We start from the raw sequence: 21158 nt of genomic DNA on the forward strand, positions 1-21158 counted from the left end.
TTAAGTTGTATTATGAAAACCAACAATGACTTAGTCTTGTAGCAGTTTTTAGGTCTGCCTGAAAAATTGCCATTTTCACTAACAGCAGTCTTTTATCCCATCACTTGTCTTTCCATTTAAATGACACTTTTTTGTGTGTTACTTCATTTTGACTTGTGAATTATCAACATATGGAGCCATTAACCAAGAAATAGTCTTGCACCTTCCCTGGTTAACAGAAATGGAGTTGAAAATTTAGCCCCCGGTATCATTATTGCAGCTCTCTATATAACTGGAGGAAAATCAAATTTCAAGTTCTTCCCGCTTCCCTTCTGCCTTTCACAGCAAATTTCAAAGGATAGCAGTAGGCAGATTGGTTTGTAATGGCAATTTTTAAACCCAGAAATTACATTAAACAGAAAACCATGCTACTTCAAATAGTATTTCTTCCAGAAACATCTCCACAGTAACAGCAATGACAATAATAGTATTTTCCATGAAGGTCTGAGTTACTGAGCTTATGTAGATTGCAGAATTCAGTTACTGTTTTCCAGAGACCCTTCTCAGAGAAACGGACACTCAGCAAAAAGTTTTGAGTAAGGTCTGTCTGTGTGCTTTGGGGAGAGATCCATGGTATCAGTGAGAACACTATCACCACGGGCTTCTCAAACTTTCAGTTCCTATTCTTAAGGCGGACAAACAAAAGGCTAGTAACTAGTCCAAAAGAAGCTTTCCCCCATAGAATGGGCAGGAAGTTGAACTACACAAGAGAACATGTTGTGCTGTAATATATGTCTAAATTTCACGGTCTTTGATGATTTATGACAATTAGCTTCATCGGGAATGCCCTTCTGTTTTGTGCATTCCACATAGCATTTTGCTTGAGGAGTATCTGTAGAGGCGGCAGTCTGCTTTGCCCGTGGGGGAGGGGAGGGGCCCAGCAGTTTGACCACGTGGTCTGCTGAAGGGGCGCCTTGGGCCGCCAGACTGAGTTTCAGAACTAGTGGGAGAGCTGCCCCGTTTTGCCCAACTGGGGATCAACTGGGGATCAACAGGACCCTAAAGGGCTGTTCTCACACTTTTCAAACAGCCTCAGGAAACCATAATCCGCATCTACAAATGGATTATTTTTTCTGCATGAATTGAGCTAGTTAGGAAGTCCCGCCCCTTCTTGAGGCAGGGCAGGCTGCTATCTGTTGTAAGTATGTTCTGGTCTCTTTTATCCTGTTTTTCTTTTTTTTTCCCCCTCTGTCCTGTGTCAAATGACAGGTAGGAGCTGCTGGGAGAGGTTGTTCACACACCAAAACAAGCCACGGGCTCAAGGACATCTGGTTTAGACTGACACCCTGGGGTTGCAATCTTTCTCTTTCTTCTTCCTCAGCACCCTCCAACCCCCCATCCTTTCTGACAATAATTTGAAGACAAATACACAACGTCTGTACAAGGTCAGGCTAATCTGGGCCTGGGGACCTGACACGGATCCCTCCTTCATGAACATTTTACACCTGAGGAGATAGTAAGGTTAAATAAAACGAGATTCATCTGGCATTTGCCTGTGGGCCACCAGTACAGAAACTGTGTAAGGTTAGTTCCTCCTTAAAGCAAGATGACCAGCGAATGCAGTTGCAGAAGCGTGGAAGCCTTGAGTTATCTTCCCTGTCAACCAAACTGCACACATTCTTGCTGCCAGGCATGGCTTTAACTTTCTGGAAGATTCACCACATCTTGGATTTCAAGGAGAATCCTGTTAGGAGTTGAGGGTCCTCCCCTTTCTGATGTGAGTTTAGCTCACTCCGTGGCATGCCCACTTTTCTTTTGGTCTGTAACCTTTGTCCTTTAGGGGTTTCCACATCTTTTTTGTCCTAAACGGCCAAAACATGTCCCCCACAGTGCCTCACGCACAGGTGGCTCAAGGTCAGAATTGGGAGGACAGGCCAGCCATTGTTCTGCACAAATTCTTGATCTAAATTAATCTAAAACCTTGCCCAGTTGGCCTGTAAGTAGGGTCAAGGTATGGTCAGCAGGCTAACGATTGTCCTTTCCCCCCTCAAAAGCAAGGGCCCCTACAGATGAAAATACCACACTTTCCCCACCATTGGTTGGTTGTGCTACTTTCAGATAGCTGGGAGAGCGGAGCTGATGTCACTTAGGTGGTTCTCCCATCCTTGTTTTGTGAACCTTGTGCCTATTTTCGCTTTCTGGGAAATTTGCCAGTTTTTCAAGGACTCAGTAAAGAATATAGTAAATATTTGTAGGTAGTTTAAAAGGAGAAAGAGTACATTGGACATACCTCTCTGCCCATAGCATTTTAGTCGCCTTCCAGAGATCTTAGAGTAATTAACTTGAAAGATTCAGAAGGTTGGTTTTACCAATTTACTTTTCGGATCTGTGTGTGTGTGTGTGTGTGTGTGTGTGTGTGTAGGGGAAAGGAGAGGAGTCCAAGTGTAGGCAAATAAGTACAGACTTTCTAAAGCCTAGTTTAAGTGATTGAAATGGACTGTGTCAAAAGTAAACAACCTTTGTGTATGTTCATAAGGCTCCAAGCAGTGCCAGAAAGTGTTTACTTAACATTCAGCTTATACTCTTCCTAAATTTTTTAAATGGGATTTTACTGGAATTTGGTACTTCAGCAGTTGGCTGTTTATGAATACGTGTATCAACTTGTTTGGGGGCTGATTTTGTGCCTGAGACTGAAGAGGCCCGAAGGTTTTTGCGGGCGATCTCGTGTGAAATGTTTCCCTTCCGCTGGCTGCGAAGTCTCAGCAGTTTGCAGTTTGCAGCGCCGGAGATAGGCAGTCTGGGTCCCAGGGAGGAAGGCCCATCACCTGTTGGGGCGTCGGGAGCGCGCTGCGCGGGGCCGACACTTGCGCGGCAGGGGCGGCGGCGGCCGGGAGCAAAGCCCCAGTCCTCGGGACCGGGTCGGGTGGGCGGGAGGACGGACGGGGCAGGCAGGCACTGGAGGATCTGCGCTGGAATGCACTTTTCTCCAGCCCTAGAGACTTTGCACGGGAGTGGAGAATAGTTTGGGGTGGGGTTTCGCACCGTTTCCTCCTCCCCACCACTGGACCCCAAGAGCTTTCTGAGAGCTTTCAGAACTACGCTGGGAAGTTTAAAGAGCAAAGAGGAGCTTGTGCTGTAGGCAGGGACAATGGAAGAAAATGAAAGCCAGAAATGTGAGCCGAGCCTTCCTTACTCTGCAGACAGCAGACACATGCCGGGTAAGTAACAGACTCATTCAAAGATGGAGTTACAGTTACGCGTGCCCCTCGCCGCTCGCTGCGTTTTATAACTGGAGATGGGGCGCAGGGCAAAGAAAAGGCGTATTTCTCGTGGTGGTGCGTTTTCAAACCTGAGTGGAGAGCTGTGATTTCTTGGGTTTAACTCTGGCAGGATTTTCTGAAGCAAAGAAGTGGTGTGGTGATGTCCCATTTGTAGCACAGTAAGCAGTCAGTAGCTGCTGTATCTCTTGGCAATGACAAATACATCGCTAAAAGCAGCTTTTTATACGCATTGATCCAGCCGCGGGAGAAAGCAGTTGCTTCTTTGAAGCTCTGTCTGGGGCGGCAGCATTTCCATTCATTGGTTGGGGGAATCCATGAGGCAAATGCCTCGTGGACGCAAGTTTTGTAGTATTTTCAAGTTAAATCACGGAGTTTGGGGGGGGGGGTGTTTCATTTTCCAGATCAGAACAGTAGGGGTGCAGTGTATATCTGGATGATAGATGGAACTCTGAATCTTCTGTGTGTTTTAATTCAAAAGTTGAGAGTTGTGAGGCAATTTTGGTGAATTTTCCCTGGGCAGTTTCCCTTTCATTGTTTTTATAATAGAATTGTCTTTTCCGTAGAGAATTTCCAGAAGCTTATGTTATTCCAAAGAAATTTCACGGAGGGATTGGGTACAGAAAGGACTCATCTGCTCTCCAGTGTCTGACGTGTCTGACGCCAGAGCCTATCCGGTGGCATCATACAGGCTGCAAGTTCATAAGCCACCCCCCTACCACCCCGCCCCGTGCCCCAGGTTGATCCAGGGTCCAGTTAGTACCTAAAGGACTTGCTTTTGGGGCAATAGTGCTGTGCGTAGGAGTAGGGATTATGCACAGGGGAAAAGGGGTGTGTGTGTGTGTGTGTGTGTGTGTGTGTGTGTGTTTTAAAGACTAAAGGGAAATAACAAATGACTCATCCACACTGAAAATGCAAAAGTATGCCAGACAGAAGAAAATGCAATTACAAGGGATGGACACCCCCCCCTCCCCCAGCTTAGGTACAGGGAACTTTAAGTTTAGTACACCCTGGAGAAGCAGAGACTTAACATTTATCGGTCTAGGCGTCTGTTTGCACTTTCAAAGCAGAGCATTCTCCTCACAGGCGCCTGGTTGGTGGGGTCCAGCAGGAGATAAGGCTCCCTGCTCTCCCTCCCCCGCCATCCCCCTGATTTGATAGGACAGAATCCTAAGGCAGGAATTCAGCCTTTGGACCTTTGCTGAAATAAATGACTCAGAATCTAGATGGGCAATTAGAACAGGACGAATTGAAGAAATAACTTTCAAACAAACATAGCAATTCAAAGATGCTTCCAAGACTGGAGACGGTCACAATGAGAGTATAATCACTTTATTTGTTTATTCATTTGTTCAATGGCTATTGAACACCTGTTATGTAGTAGTCACTGTTTTAGTTGCTGGGTTCCAGTGGGGAATAGACTCGCCTTCACTGAATTTATATTCTAAGGGCTAAGTTTGGGCAGATGGGGGCAGTAGAGACATAATGAGCAAAGAAGTAAAAGATATAGCATGCTAGATGGCAAGGCCCCTAGTTTGCAAATACAATATAGGATGCCAAGTTAAATTTGAATTTCAGATAAACAATGAATGATTTTTTTTTTAGTATTTAAGTATATTCCATATAATATTTTGGACATACGTTAAAAATGATTTATTACTTATTTAAAATTCAGATTTAGCCGGGCATTCTGTATTTTCTCTAGGAACCCTGTAAGTCTGTGGGGAATAATAGGCAGGGAATAGGGAGTACATTGATGGGTAGGGGGTGGTGAAACTACAGGTAAGGTTATTAAGGAGAACCTCATTGGTGTAATATTGGGACAGGCATCTGAAAAGTGTGAGGGAGGGAACAGCAAGGACATGTTCAAAGAACAGCAAGAATGTGGGAGACAGATGGGAGGGAAAGAGGTTAAGAGGTGACCCCAGGCCAGACGACGTAGGGACTGTGACAGTGTGGTGAGCACTTAACTTAGGCTTTTATTCCAAGGGAGCTGGGCAGCTGCTGGCAGGTCTGACTTGCCCTGGAAAGGGTAATAGTGAGTGCTGTCCAGAGAACAACCCAAGTGGGAGTGGGGATGGGCAAGGAGGCCAGTTAGGAGGCTTCTGCAGTAAAACAGGCAAGAAACCGCATTAGCTTGGACAAGCAGGTAGTAGAGCAGAAGGTGGTGATGAGAAAACAGGAGTCTCCATGTGTGTTGGAGGTTAGGCCAAAAGAATTTGCTGAGGGGTTGGATGTGGGACATAAGAGAAACAGAGGAGTCGAAGACGACTTCGTAAATGTTTGTCAGCACAGCTGGATGGAGGAAGTTGCCATTTTCTTAAACTGGAAAGCATTTGAAGGGCATAGATTAGAAGGTGTTTATGGTTGAGAAGTAGGTGATGTGCAGAAAATCTTTTGGATCCCTTAGGAATGACAAGTTTATCAGGCATCCAAGTGGAGATGTTGATTACAATTTGGGTATTCAAGACTGGAACTGAGAGAGGACTGTGGGGATTCTGAAAGATACACGAGGGTAGGGTGCATGTGCAGAAGGAAACATCCAGGAGAGGTCCTCTGCCACGCTCCAGCAGTGAGAGGTCGGGGAGATGGGAAGGGGTGGCTGGAGAGGTGCTACAAGGGCGATGAGAATTCGGGTTAGATCTTTAAGATCATCCTGTTGGGTTCTTGGTCACAATGGTATTGTAAGGGAGTTCGGCTTCATCTTCAGTTCTTTAGACAGCACCAGGACCCTACACCGAGGCTCACACCATCCGTCCATCCACTGCTGCCACTGCACAGTCCATTCTATTTTTTATGTATGTGTTTCAACCAATTACAACATGATATTGCATGTCTCCATCTTTGCATTCCCAGAACCTAACGGAACATCAGACATGCTGAAGGCACTGGATAAATGCTTATGGAAGAAAAGCTAATCATACCACCCTAGGGCTTTGAGTTAATCAATTTGCTGTAGATAAGGACCTCTTGGGTGATCATGTAACTTATTGTCCAAACTGAGATGCTTCTGCGAGTAAAAGGGAACACTATAAATAATTTCTCTGGGACAACAGTTGTAACCCAGATCTGTTTTGGCAAACTGGGCCATATGGTTGCTTCAAGAACAGTTTTTAATCAGTGAGATTTCCATGGCTGAATAGGCAGGCTACTATGTAAATAATAGGGTGTAAGTGTATTGCCAAGTGCATTATGTAGAGCAGGCACTCAATAATTATTGGTTAAATTTGAATCTAACTATATCATGTTCCCTTTGGAGGCTGTGGGCCTCTCAGGGTGGTCCTTGGGGGTTCCTTGGGATGCATGTATCTGCTCACCAGCAGCCTAGATGTGTCTGCTTTTGCTCTGGCTTCTGAGGTCTTGAAAACCCTACATAGATGAAGTGCTGCCAGCCACTTGCTTGCCTCCCCCACCTCCTGATCTCCGGCATTTTCAAACACTTAGTATTGCCCTGGCTGGTATAGCTCAGTGGGTTGGATGTTGTCCTGCAAGCCAAGATGTCACCAGGTCAGGGCAGGTGCCTGGGTTGTGGGGCCAGGCCCCCCAATGAGGGTGGGCAAAAGGCAACCGATCCATGTTTTGCTCCCTCTCTTTCTTTCTCCCTCCCATCCCCCATCTCTCATCCCCCCCCCCCCAAATAAATAAATAAGATCTTTTTAAAAATCTGGTAAAACACTTTTTTTTAAAAAGATACTTAGTATACACAATGTTGGTAATCATTTTACAGTATGTAAGTGTAGCAAATTAATACATTGTGCACATTCAACTTGGAAGATATTGTATCAATTATATCTCATGCTGGATAAAAAAAAATAGCCTTGGCAGCCCACAGAACGCAAGCCTGGGGAGTCCAGATACTCAAGTCTTTGCTCAGACATCTCCTGTAAAATTTCCCCCTCACTCCCCGATCCTTATCCTGTTTTATTCTTCACAGCACTTATCATGACATGACATTTCTAATACATATTATTTGTTGGTTATCTGCCTCCGTAATTATAATGTGGACTCCATTATGTGGGAAGGGAATTAAGTCTATCTTGATCACTACTTCACTGCATTTCCTAATTCCTTTCAGTGTACTGAGCAGCATTCACACATTTTTGAATGAATGAATTAATTAATCAGCTAATGAGCACTTGAGACAAAATGTTTTTTGGGGTGAGGAAGGAAGGGGCTCTACCTATTTTGCCTAAAATCTATACCAGATATGCTCTTCTTTATTTACTTTTTTAAAATTCCAAAGACAGAGGAAATGGGAGGGAGAAAGAGAGGCAGACCTTGATGTATCAATATGAGAGACTCATTGATGTAGGGATGTGAGATCAGTTGCCTCCCATACGTGCCACCCCCCACTGCCAGCTGGAACTAGACCCGCAGCCTAGGCACGTGCCCTGACTGGGGAATCAAACCTTCAACCTTTAGGTTTACAGGATGACATTCCAACCAACTGAGCCACACTGGCCAGGGACACCCTTACATCATTTTTAAAATTTTTTTAGAGAAATGTGATGGCCTGGTTTTAGCTGTACCTTTTCTGCCATTTGTATGTGGTGATCTTTGTGATTTTAACACAAGATCTGGAAAACTGGCGAATCCTGTGGGCCCCCAACGGAATATGTGATATATATATTAATCAGATGGACTGATTGCTGTAATTGCAATCTTTGTGCTTTAGCATAATCAAGGTTAATTTCTCAAACACAGTAGAATGTAGCTGTTCCTGGCCAGGTGGGTCTCCTGGATGGCCCACCTACAGGCTGACTCGGGGCCCCACCCACCTTCTGACTAGTCATGACGTCCTTTCCCAAGGCCTAGGAGACTCTCCCTGGAGCTTTTGCAGTCACCTGGCCAGAGAGGAGAGAGAAAGGGCACGGAAAATTATTCAGGAGGTCCCGGGGCCGGAACTAAAGGTGGCCCACGTCACCCTGCCCACGTCACACTAACTGGAATTAGCACAAGGCCCCTGTTGTTAGGGGGGGGGCAGCAGCACATGGTCTTCCTGTATGTGCGGCAGGATATTATGTTGAATACACAGACGGACAGAACACCGCTGCTGCCGCGACAGGCCTGGGAAGGTTGTCCTGCCGACAAAACAGCAACTTCCCACGATGTTCCTGTGACACAATTTAAAAAGCTACATCTTAGAGACAGCTAACCAGAAGCCACTATAAAGAAGCGAGGGGCTCCTTCCTCCCTAAGAGGCTGTGGCCTACCTAATCTTGACCGGGGAATAACATCTCAGGGGAGCCAGCAGTCCTGTCACTGGCTCTCAGAAAGAGAGCAGGAGTATCTGACACAAGGTCCCAGTTCCTTGTTGCAGGCCAGCTGACACCGGCAAAGCAGCTTGAGCTGTGGCCAGGAAGCCTGCCTTGGCAGCCCCTGAGGTCACCTGCCCGCTGGCCAGCTAGCTGTGTGGATGAGCCATCTTCCCTAATCCTGTTAGTACCCACCCCATTCCCCACTTTCTCCTTTTGCCTTCCGCAATGTGTACATCCCAGCCAGAAAGCCCTTTGAATCTCAGAACAGTGTCTCTTTAGCACTTCTGCCTTCCTTGTCCTCACTTATGCTCCAAGCAGTGTTGAGGGGGCTGTTTTCTGCCAAAGCTCCTGTTTTGCTGTTTGTCTGGCTTGAGTGGAGCTACTAGGAGGAGTTGCTCTGGGCTGTGCAGAGGCTGGGAGGGGCAGGAAGGGGAAACTGGAAGCCTTGTCTTCCTACTACAGCCTCCTTATTTGTTTGACATGGATTCCCAGAATAGCAAACAAGTAGACACTCCCATATTTAAATGTTAGCACCAAAGCATTCTGGACAAGAAACAGAACTGTATTTCTGTTTTGATGGCTGGGATCATCTATTCATGTGAATAATGAAGAACTGGCAGGATGCAGATCTCTGACTCCATGGCTGTGGAATTGTGATGAAACAACCTCTGCCTGCCCCCTTGCTGGTCTGTTTCTATCCATTTAGTTTTCTCCTCAAAGATCACATTCTCCCCCAAGTGACTGGAATGGTAGAGTGGTCACTTCTCTCTCAGGCATGGGATTGGCAGCTGGTGCTGGGTTGCTGTGGGTGCTGGTGACAGTGGAGCAGGCCCTGGTGGTGGGTCGGAGGCTGATGGGGGTGACAGAGCTGAAGCTGAAGCTGAAGCTGAAGCGAAGTGCGAGGCAGGAAGGTGGGGCCAGAGGAAGGAGTGGGCTCCGAGCGCCATTAGACACAGACTGTGTGCCGTTGGCCATTGGTGTGTTAACCATTGATGCCACTTGCTGCTTTCCTCCAAACCGCATTAAACCTTATTAAGCAAATGGAGACATTTCAGAGGAATCCACAAGAAAGAGAAAAAATGGAAAAGCACTGGAAGGTTTATGTAACCTTCCCAGTGCAAAGTGTTTGGAAAGATTGGGGTTTTAGAGAGTCAGTGGGGCTCTCATTCACCTCTGAGCAGCCCCCGAAAAGATTTGGGGCTGCTCAGAGGTGAATGCTGACAAAAGATTGACTGACCCAACACCCCCTCTACCCCACACTCCTCTCCCAATTTACTTCAAAGGGGGAAATGGGAAACTCTTCAGTCTCCAAGGGGCTACTGTGCTGGCTGTCTGGACCTCTTCTGAGGGGCCTCGGATGAAACAGAACAGTTCTTGTGAGTCTATGTGACAAAGCAAGTCAGAAAAATACCTTCTGCTCCTGTTGGTATTTGAGGGGCTAGTGTTTATCCAGATGGGTCTACGTGGATATTTGCAGATTAGGCCCATGTAGGAAATCACCTTTCTAGAGATTCAGTCCTGTGCATTAACTTAGCTGTCCTGGATCATTTTTAAATATATTATTTTAATGAAGTTAAAAAGTAACCTTAAAACTCCCTTTAAAAGTTAACAGTGTTAGGCCCTGGTGGTGGCTCAGTTGATTGGAGCATCATCCCATATGCTAAAGTGATGGGTTCAATCCCTGGTCAGGCACATACAGGTCAGGCACATTCATTGGTTGCAGTGAATGGTTAAATAAGTGGAATATCAAATTGATTTCTTTCTTTCTCTGTCTCTCACCCTCTTTCTCTTTCTCAGATCAATAAATAATTTTTTTAAAAAGTTAACAGTGCTAGGCCAGACATACAACTTTTGGCTAATACAAAACTCATGTTCATATGCACGCTCCCAGTATGAAGCTAAATCTCTTCAGGTTGCACACCTTTACCAGCCTGAGATACGGCATTTTCTGCAGCTAGCTTTATTCCATAGTTTCTGTTTCTTCTGTATTTTCAAGAAGAGATAACAAAAAAGGTAGCCATCATGTGCATCCATGTAATAAGATGGTAAGCAAAATCAATAAAATTACAGTTTATATCCCAATATCTTTTTAACCAATAGTTCTGTCATCATCTTCTTCTAAATCTACTGCTGAGACTATTGAAAAGTAGAAGAATTAACTCTCTGGCTGTTTTTTTTTCCTCCCTCTTCTCATCAGTGTCTGATGGAGATGCAGTAATTAGCAATGTAATGAGAAGCGAAGGGTAAACAAGAAGAATTATTCCCAGAACATGCATTTAGGGGTGGAAGACTGGAACAGGAAAAGCAGCTGAGATTAAAATATTCTCTGTGCCTGACAGTCCTAGAGTTCTATACACAGATGTTTCTAGACAGTGAAGGAGGAAACTGTCGGCGGCATTGCCCTCGGCAGAACTAGCACACACCTAAGTTCTGGGCACCAGTTGCTTTACATCATTGGCATGAAGGTTTGGCTCCCTGTTTATTTGAGACTCAAATCTAGAACTCTCAAATTTTTAATCTCTTTTTCTACACATAACTTTTAAAGATAAATAATAGCAAATAAGCTCTCATTGGAAACTTGTTTCTAAAAATATTTTAGAGTAGCTTTAAAGCCTTTAGAGCTAGAAGGCTCTTTGCATACCTAATGCTAATCCAACATCCTCCTTTTATTGATTAAGAGAGTGAGGCTGAGAGAGGCTAAATTGTTTGTTCTAAGTCTAGGGTTAAAGGCAGGACTCCTGAGACCCAGCCACATGCTTTTTCTGGGGGATTCAGTGGACAAGGATATTTTTTCCTGCCTGTCCCTGTATTACTGTTTAAGAACTGCTCCCTGTGGCAGAACCTGAAGTGCTTCTGAATGAATGCTCATTACTTTCTCCCTATTCTGGTTTTTAAAGGAGTAACTCCCTTTTCTTAGTTAACTGGAATATTCCAGCCTGACACCCTAGTCACTGAGAATGAATGGAGAGGCCCTACTCATGTCCTGCCTTCCAAGCATTGTCATTGCCGGCCTCCACGCTAAGTAGAAATCAGCTTGTCCCAGGCCAGGGCAGAGATGGGGTGTCTAGGTCAAGGCCTTCAAAATGACCTTTTCATCGTGTGATTTAGATGAAGTCCATTTCAAGTAAAGTGTGTCTAAGCCTTTACGTTCCTTCAATTATTACCTATAATAATATTTGTTTTTTTTAGAGATTTTATTTATTTATTTTTAGAGAGGGGAAGGGAGGGAAAAAAAGGAGGAAAGAAACATCAATGTGTGGTTACCTCTTGCACACCCCCTACTGGGGCCCTGGCCTGCACCCTAGGCATATGCCCTGGACTGAGAATCAAACCAGTGACCCTTTGGGTACTCAGGCTGGTGCTCCATCCACTGAGCCACACCAGCCAGGGCCCTATAATAACATTCTTATGCTTGCTTGGTTTATGCTAATAGGAGGAAATTGAACTTACAAGTGTTTCACATGTCAATTATTATAATACCTACTTTTGGTCTTGGAGATGAAACAAATATTTCAGAAACCACCTTCAGATATAAAAATATAAAAATTAGCCTTTAAAAAAAGTCAGTCTTTAAAAAAAAGTCTAATAAAAATCCTGTTACCTGTATGATGGAATTAAAAATAAATAAATAATCAGAATCACTGAAGTTCTTTTCCCCAATTACAGGTGATGGATGGTAAAGGGTAACCCAGTTGCTTACAAACTCAACCTGACCAAGTTTCTCATTTTGAATAACCTCAAGGAAAGAGTCAGAAATAGCACATTTTTTATTGCAATATCTTCATTTCTAAAGGGCAGTTTTTCATATTTCTTGATTGTTGACTTTCTTCTTGACACATGCACACACACACACAAAATCCACTAAGTTATATTCATACATCAACAGCGGCCACAGCCCTCTCAGTATTCTGTAAATGAGATTTCTAGTGTGAAATCATTAATTGTGAACCATATTCACATATATATATATATTGCCTTTCAGAACAAGGAAAGAGCAATTTGCATGTAACGTCTTTAGAAGATGCAGAATGTCGCAGACCCAAGGAACGCCTTTCTAATGGGAACAGTCGAGTTTCAGTTTCCAAGGCTTCCCGAAATATCCCAAGGAGACACACCCTAGGTGGGCCCCGAAGTTCCAAAGAAATACTGGGAATGCAAACATCCGAGATGGACAGGAAGAGAGAAGCTTTCCTGGAACATCTAAAGCAGAAATACCCTCATCATGCCACAGCAATCATGGGCCACCAGGAGAGGCTGAGAGATCAGGTATGAATGTGCTGCCATTTCACTCTGCAGAGCTCATTCCCTAATGAACACGAGGGAAAGCAAAGTGATCTTCAGTTTAAAAGGGAAAACACAGTTGGGTGGACTGTGCCCACCACTGAATTGTTTCAGATCTCCAGAGAGTGGGCAGTTCCCTTAAAAGAGGGTCACCATGGTCAACCACAAATGCATCTGAAGTGGAGGCAATGAAGGGATGTTACTTGACTGAGTAAAGCATAGTACCAATGACTGTACACCCTGGTAGTGCTCAGTGCTTAGCACAATAAATGAATGAATATATAAATACGTTTTTAGGATACAACAGAACAGAGAGGGATCAACTTGTGATAAACTCCTTTTCCTTAAGAAGCTGATGTTAGGGTTTTGTTTCTGCTCAGTTTTTTTTCTTTTTAATGATAGATATTTTCCTTTCACATGCTTGCTTTCTACTGTCTTCAGCAAACTGTTTCTCAGGTTATCTTGACAGCCAGAGAGTATCACCCAGCTGTGGCTTAGGGTGTTTTTGTTTCTTGGCTGTGCAATTACTTTGTAGCCAACAGGAGACCGGAGACCTCTCCTGTCTACTTCACAGCCGTGTTATCAGATTGACCTTTCAGGACAGGGAACATAGCAAAGGAAGCAGAGCACTTAGTGATTCGGGAGGTCAAGGAGGGAGGGCAGGCTCTTATGATTTGGACATTCCGGGTAGAGAAGCCAAGCGCAGGGTTTTAAGTCTGCTATCTTGCCAGTTAGTTACAAAAGTGATGTCTAACTAACACAGCTTTTGAACATACATGCAAGTGGAGACCAGCATCAGCCTGAATAATTGAAACCTATGCTTTATCCTTCACATCATTTTTCCTTAATTTAACCTTTTATGAAATCTTTATCAGAGGGCCTAAAACTGTGACATGTGCTTTATGGAGTGTGTTTGCTGTTTGTTCACGTTCCAAAGGCAATATAGGCCTAGAGTAGAGTAAAGAAACACAATCCTGCTTGATGTAGAGATGTGGAAATTAATTCTGTGGGAATTAAGGAAAGGAAGGCTAGCTTTTCATTTCCAGCATACTGGTATACCTTAGAGCTATTGTGGGTTGGGTTCCAGGCTACTGCAATAAATTGAGCCATAATCTTTTTGCTGGTACAAGGTATTGTCTTCAGTTTGTAAACAACGCATCTGTGAAGTGCAATAAAGTGAAGCACAGAAAAATGAGGTATGCCTGTGTATAGAAAATATGCCTATTTTCTATTTTTAATTGTATTTATTAATTTAAAAAATTTTCCCAGTTGTATGGAGATATATTTGACATATAACACAAATACCCCTGTTTTCTATTGAGAATAGAGTCATAATCCATTTAGGTAATGGAATTAGTACCTCTCTCTGTGTTATTTTTTTGTGAGATACACTTTTATACAGAGAACTTCAGATTGAGGAAACTCAAACTCAGAGCAGTTGCAATTACATGAGTGAGGAGGGAAAAATATATATATTTTTAGATTTTATTTATTTATCTTTGGAGGGGAAGGGAAGGAGAGACGGAGAGAAATATCAATGTATGGTTGCATCTCGTGAGTCCCCTGCTGGGAACTGGCCTGCAACCCAGGCATGTGCCCTGACTGGGAATCGAACTTCGATCCTCTGGTCCACAGGCCCATGCTCAATCCACTGAGCTATACCAGCCAGGGCCTGGAAAATATCTTTTTAAAATTAACATGCATTAATTTGCCTGTGAAATATAGGAATCAGTCTGTCAAAAATAGTGTATTTTTCATGTCAAAAATACTTTATTTATTATCATTACCATTGTTATTTGTGATGTCATGAATATTGCCACTACTATGGTGATTGTGGTTTCTCTGAGGACAGTTACATGGGAGCCCTGGCTGGTGCAGCTCAGTGGGTTGAGTGCCAGCCTGAGAACCCAGGGGTTGCCAGTCCGATTCCTGGTTAGGGCACATGCCTGGGTTTGCTAGCCAGGTACCCAGCAGCAGGTATGAGAGAGGCAACTACACGCTGATGTTTCTCTCCCTCTCTCCCTCCCTCCCTTCTCTCTCTAGAAATAAATAAATAAAATCTTTAAAAAAACAAAACAAAACAATTATGCGGGAGCCTGCATGTAAATGCAAGGTTGTAAAGGGTGCACGGCATCATATGACAGGGAATAATGAATGTAGGTCGGAAGTCTTGAGCTCTCATCTCTTGTCACATGCATTTCTGTCCTAGGCATCGTCCAGCCAGGGCTGGTCGGTTGTCACTTTGCTCGTAATTCGAGATGAATTTTTGTGGTTTCCAAGATGCCCATCCAGAAGGGGAGAGGTTTTGATGCATGGGTCTCTGTGTACATTTGTTACTCCGCTGCTTTGCTGCGAATGAACCCTAATCAGCACTGTAAGATAAACTCAGGCAATGGTGTGTGATGTTCCTATGAACAGCACTTTATCTAATGCGTTTTCCTTTCCCTCTCTCCTACCACTCATTTCCTCTTTCCTCTTCTCAGTGACACCCTTTGTTTCTCCCTGACCTTCTGACAATGGATTATTCCAGGCTTCCTTTGCAGGAAGATACATGACCAGACATGGGAAGGAACTGAAATAGCACAAGTCTCATGCACTTCTCCAGATTCAAAATACCAGGTACTCTTCTGGTGGCTGCTTTCCTCCCAGAGAGGTGGCTTCAGTGAGAAGAGTGCCCCTGAGAGAGTTCGAGAATAAGACCTGGAAAATGCTCTATCTAGCACCTCACACAAAATATATTTTTAATTTTACTGAATATATTGGGGTAACACTGGTTAATAAAATTATGTAGGTTTTAAGTGTACAATTCTGTAACACATCATCTGTGTGTTGTATTGTGTGTTCACCACCCAAAGTCAAGTCTCCTCCCATCAGCATTTATCCCCTCTTCAGCCCCTTCTGCCTCCCCCATCCTCCTTTTCTGCCTGTAATCACCATGCTGTTGTCCATGTCCATGAGTTGTTTTTTTTGTTTGTTATTTTTTTGCTTAATCCTTTCACCTTTTTCATCCATGACACAAAATATTTTGATACTAAAAGAATGTAGGTTCTGATTCCCTGGTATTACGCATAAGGAAAATTAGAGCACATCTTATATTTCAAAATTTGAATTTAACCACTGGAAGATTTGTGCTTGAAAACTTATATTTGAAGTTTTGAAATTTAGTCAGTCAAGAATTTTCTAAGGTCTAAATTATTGAAAAGCAAACAGGTTTCCTTTACTTCCTTCCTGTGTCTTCAAAAAATGCAGATGGCCATTACTGCAGCCTAGTGCTTATCTGCATAACAGTAGCTGCCGTCATTCCTGACTGCCCCCGCATTCTGGTGCGGGAGCAGTCAAACTGTGAAGTGAATCCCCTGGCTGCTCCATCTTTGGCTCTGGAGTCAGGCAGGACTGATTTGGAATCCAGCCTCCATTCATGTGCTGATTGTGCTAACGACTTAATCTTCTCTAAGTTCCCTCATTTGTCAAAAGGCAGTAATAAGTATACCATAGAGTCCTGAAAAAGAAAGTGATGGATCTTCTCACTGTTAAAGTGGCAGCTCTTAGCATTACAATATTCTGGTGTATTGTCAGTCTGTGGCGTAACAGTCTCAGAGGCTCTATTTTCAAATTAGTACTTAAAGTCATTTTATTTTTTCATTAACAGAAATTCGAGTTACCCAAAGACCATTTTTCCCACCGACAGAACAAAATCTATTCTATTTTTGAAATGTATTTGTATTTTTTCTTCATGAAAAGCTAAAAAATCAGACTTCTTTGACTTATTCATTCCACATATATTTATTTGGCACCTACAGTGATAAAGGCGTTTGTAAGGGATACAGTGAGGCATGGCTCCTGCTTTCAAATCAGTGAAAGAGATAAGACATTCTTATGCCCAGACTAGTCTTTTAAGACTCAGCCTAAATGCCACACCTTGCGTACTCTTTATGACATCGTGCAGTACTGAGCTGTCACAGATAGTCATGCCTTTATTGTACATTTTTGTATGACTTTTCTTCTATCTAGAATGTGCTTCTAGAGGATAACAACCTTGTCTTAATCATTTTTATAAACTCAGCATTTAGAGGGGGCACACGACGTAAACTGGGCATGATAGTTTTTCTTGCATGAATGCATGAGACAATACTTTTAATGCAATTCGAATGTGATAGGTGCCTTTTGAGTGGTACAGATAGAGAGGGGTGAGGAGTCCAAGAATTTTAATTGGTTGCAGTTTGGGAAGTCAGAAGAGATTGAGGATAAAATGCTGGGAAAGGCTAAGTAATTTTCCTCAAGTCAAGAAGCCAGCATTTGAACCAAGGCCAGAATTTCTAGTCTGTGGTCTTTCCATTTGTTGTTGACCTTGGTGTTTGCTCCCTCTGCCTTTAATTTTTCTGAAGTTTTGGTCACAGATTATGTAGATCACAGTGGGTCAAGTAATAGCAACATTTCATGGTTATTACTTTGAAAAGATAAATCTTATTCAATGGCAGATTCCCTGAGGTAACCATAGAAAACAGATTCCTGCATATATTTTACATTGAAAGTTACTTTTCTGAAATAGCTCCAAGTTCAGAAAGGTCTTGTAGTTTAGCAGCCTCTCACAGGCATGGTCACTGTGTAGCTACAGAGTTTGGAAATGCTCTTCCTTCATGTCTTCACTAATAAACAAATGGGTGTCTCGCTGGCTTCTCACCTACACTAATAATTTTATCACTCCTAGACTCAGAAACCCCTCTGAAAATAATTTTTCTATCTCTATTCCTAGTTACCCATAAAATTTCTGTTTAACTTAACTAGGTCTATAGTACCTGGTTTGTAGTTACAATTAGTTTGTGTATTTCTGTATCTAATGTGGTCAGGTATTAAGTATAATGTGGCTCTAGGAAGAAAGAGGAATACATTTTAATTTAAAAGTTTGATATGTTTTTTTCATTCAATATGAAAAGTAGGAGAGATATTAAGGAGAATTTTTCTTTCACATGAATATCTTGGAGGGCTACAGTGAGGAGATACAACCAGGAACAATAAGACTCTCTGAACTGCTGTCACTGACTCCAGGATTCCTTGTCCGGCTCCTTTCCTCGGGCCTCTTTAATATCCCCTCGTCAGCCAGCTCTCCTTTGTGTTTGCATGGAAATAGCACTGGAGCGATTTCTCTGTGCCTGGTTCGTTTGGCACCACTCACCACTGTCTACTCTAGTCCATGGTATCTACGCAGAGGTGTAACTATGCTACTGAGTGTGAAAATGAAAATAAGGAAAATATCTATTAGTTGCTTTAGTCATAAATATCCCAGGTTCTAGATTATTCTACTCTTTTTAAACTACCTCTGAAGAACTTTATTCACTGGTGAAGAGTTGTTCTATGGAATTTGAAACTGGAAGCTTTGGTAAGACTCAACATTATCCATTCCTTTGACTGACATCTTCTTTTTAGGAGGTGTATACCTGATTTTGTCAGAATCAGGGAAAATGACAGTCAAAATCAGAGAACAAGAGAAGTTTTAACTTCATTTGAATCAGAAGACCAGGTCTTAAGAAGCAAACACTACTTCAAGTTGGTAGAATACAGGCATTTTTACTACTGTTCCACCAAAACTCACTGAAAACAATTAGGAGTATTAATGTAACAGGGTGCAGCCAAGAGGGGGGGCCCAAATAAGGATTTGGAAAGGTGTCCAGGAAATAGAGAAATATATAGGATGTCCTCCCCCCTCCCCCTTACAGGTTTGAGTTGGGGGAAGGGACACATGGAGCAGGGCCATTGAGAGCTGTTTTGCATAGCAACAGCTTTGTAGCTAACCTACAGCATGGTCATTTAACATATCTATGACCTTTAACTGGTTTCATAGATATGTTAAATAGCTGTGGCCATGCTTTGAGCCAGGGGGGTGAAAGTGACTTCCACCCAAGATGTAACTGGGAGGCAACTCCCCTTGGTTACCGGGCCTATGTGAGAGCTTGGAGATGATTGGCTCCATGCCTTGGGGCCATGCCTACTCAGACTCACTACGCAGCCCAGTAAAAGTGGAAGGTTATGGGAATGCTGGCAGGTATAACCAATTGTAGGAGGAGTCGGAAATGGGACTGCACAGGAAGATTGGCGTGGGAAGAACCACACAGCTTTGGCAGAGTGGGGACCCTGCAGCTTTGGTGAGACTGAGGACCAGGTGGCTTTGGGGTGCTCCCTTTTGTCATGTGGCTTAGGAAGCAGGAGAGACTTTGCCTGGAAAAAAAGGGTGACAAGACTCTTGCTGGTGGGCCACTAGAAGGTGCCACGTGGCTTTGGATTAACTGGAGATCATGGCGATGGCACAGCTGATGGTACCAGGAGCCTGAATCATGGACTTCTGCTTCTTTTCCTGAGATACAATGCCCCAGATTAGGGCAGCAGGAGAAGGAAGAACTGTGTGCGTCTGTGGGTGTCCTAAAAGACTTTGATATTTTAATGGAGACATTGGGCCACTACTTTAAGTCTGTATAGCTTTAAATAAACATTTCCTTTCCTTTTCACAAATCTCTGACATTGAGAGATGTATTTCATCTGGCAGCAGGCATAGCAAATCTAGTGGGGGTTCCTTTCAGTAATAGTATATTGTACCTGCCCCTTGGCTCTGTTCTGTAACATTAATAGTGGAAACAGAAGGTGGGGAAAAACTTGCATCTTGAGTAAAACAAGGGAATGATCAGGACCCATGGATGGCTTTGGGAGACTAGGGAGTGTCTTGACAGAGACCCCCATTCATATACACAGAAGGTATAAAGAAAAGTAGAGTTAATGCCGGGGTGGGCGGAGGTGGAGGAGGGTATGGGGAGATAAATGGTGATGATCGAAGACTTGAGTTGGGTTGGTAAACACACAATACAGTGTACAGATGATGTATTGTAGAACTGCGCACCTGAACCTGTATAATTTTGTCAACCAGTGTCACCCCAATAAAATATTTTTTTTTAAAAAATTGAAAAGAGTTAAAGGAGGAAAGTATGCTACCAACAATATTATGATCTTGACCTCATCTTCAATAGAGAGAGCTTTATGGATAAAAAGCAAGATTAATAAAAGAGAGGAGCAAGTGTTACCAGATAACAACACATCCACCCACAGAAAGCCTGTGAATTAAAAGCTTTACTGTGATCCTCAAAAATATTGAGGACAAAGCAAGTAACATATTTTTTTGGAAAGGGTATTTGATGTCAAAAACCAGAAATGAGGGTACAGGCTGCCTTGGCTAACTCTTCCCTTTTTAAAAAAAAAAAATGTTTATTTATTTATTTTTATAGAGAGGGAAAGGGAAGGAGAAAGAGTGAGAGAGAAACATCAATGTGTGGTTCCTTCTCATGTGTCCCCCACCAGGGACTTGGCCTGCAACCCAGGCATGTGCCCTGACTGGGAATCGAACCAGCAACCTTTTGCTTCACAGGCCCATGCCCAACCCACTGAGCTACACCAGCCAGGACTACCTCTTCCCTTTTACATGCTAGTTTCCAGTGGCTCTCCATTCAAATATGAGTCATAATAAAAGAGGAGCCAATAGGCGACATGAGCCTTAAAACTGATATGCTACATAACAAATAAAACCTGGGGGTTCTGGTGGTTTCTTGTGTGTGTGCATGTATGTTATGATAAAAAAGCATTATTTAAAAAAATTTTAAATTTTATTTTATTGATTATGCTATTACAGTTGTCCCAGTTTTACCCCTTTTGCCCCCTTCAACTCAGCATCCTGCAATCCCTCAGGCAATTCCCACACCATTGTTCATGTCCATGGGTCATGTATATAAGTTCTTTGGCTGCTCTATTTCCTATACTGTACTTCACATCCCCATGTCTATTCTATAACTACCAATTCGTACTTCTTCACCCTTACCTCTTCACCCATACCCCCATATCCCCCTCCCATCCAGCAACCTTTTTCTTAAGTAAGTCCTTTAACAATTTCATATAATAATGGTTTCATGATGATGAAGCCCTTTATCTGCCTTTGATTCTAAATGATATGTTTGCTGGGTAGAGCACTCTTGGCTATAGGTCCTTGCTTCTCATGACTTTGAATATTTCTAGCCAAACCCTTCTAGTCTGCAAAGTTTCTTTTGAGAAACCCGTTGACAGTCTTATGGGAACTCCCCTAACTACTTCTCTCTTGCTGCTTTCAAGATTCTCTCTTTGTCTTTAACCTTTGGCATTTAAATTATGATGTGTCTTGGAGTGGGCCTCTTTGCATCCATCCTCTGTGCTCCCTGGACCTACATGCCTATTTCCTTCACCAAATGAGGGAAGTTTTCTTTCATTATTTTTTCAAGTAGTTTTCCAACTTCTTGCTTTTTTCCTTTTCCTACTGCCACCCTTATGATCTGAATGTTTTAATCCTTGAAGT

The 21158-nt window shown here is 43.1% G+C and overlaps 1 protein-coding gene across 7 annotated transcripts in view; it reads left to right on the plus strand.

Moving 5' to 3' along the window:
- Positions 1–2920: 2920 nt before the first annotated feature.
- KIAA1217 (KIAA1217 ortholog) overlaps positions 2921–21158 on the plus strand; it is a 316988-nt gene continuing 298750 nt past the window's right edge. For 5 of the 7 annotated variants that reach the window (XM_053654769.1, XM_053654770.1, XM_053654771.1 and 2 more), the window contains exons 1-2: positions 2922–3197; positions 12498–12781. In XM_053654769.1, the coding sequence (XP_053510744.1) occupies positions 3128–3197; positions 12498–12781 (354 nt within the window). In that variant the 5' untranslated portion in view covers positions 2922–3127. Of the gene's footprint in view, positions 3198–12497; positions 12782–21158 lie in introns of all 7 variants that reach the window. The other 2 variants (XM_053654767.1, XM_053654780.1) reach the window with 1 other exon arrangement.

The sequence above is a fragment of the Artibeus jamaicensis genome, unplaced genomic scaffold, assembly GCF_021234435.1.
Source record: "Artibeus jamaicensis isolate MK-2021 breed Jamaican fruit bat unplaced genomic scaffold, CSHL_Jam_final contig_867, whole genome shotgun sequence".
NCBI classification, from domain to species: Eukaryota; Metazoa; Chordata; class Mammalia; order Chiroptera; family Phyllostomidae; genus Artibeus; species Artibeus jamaicensis.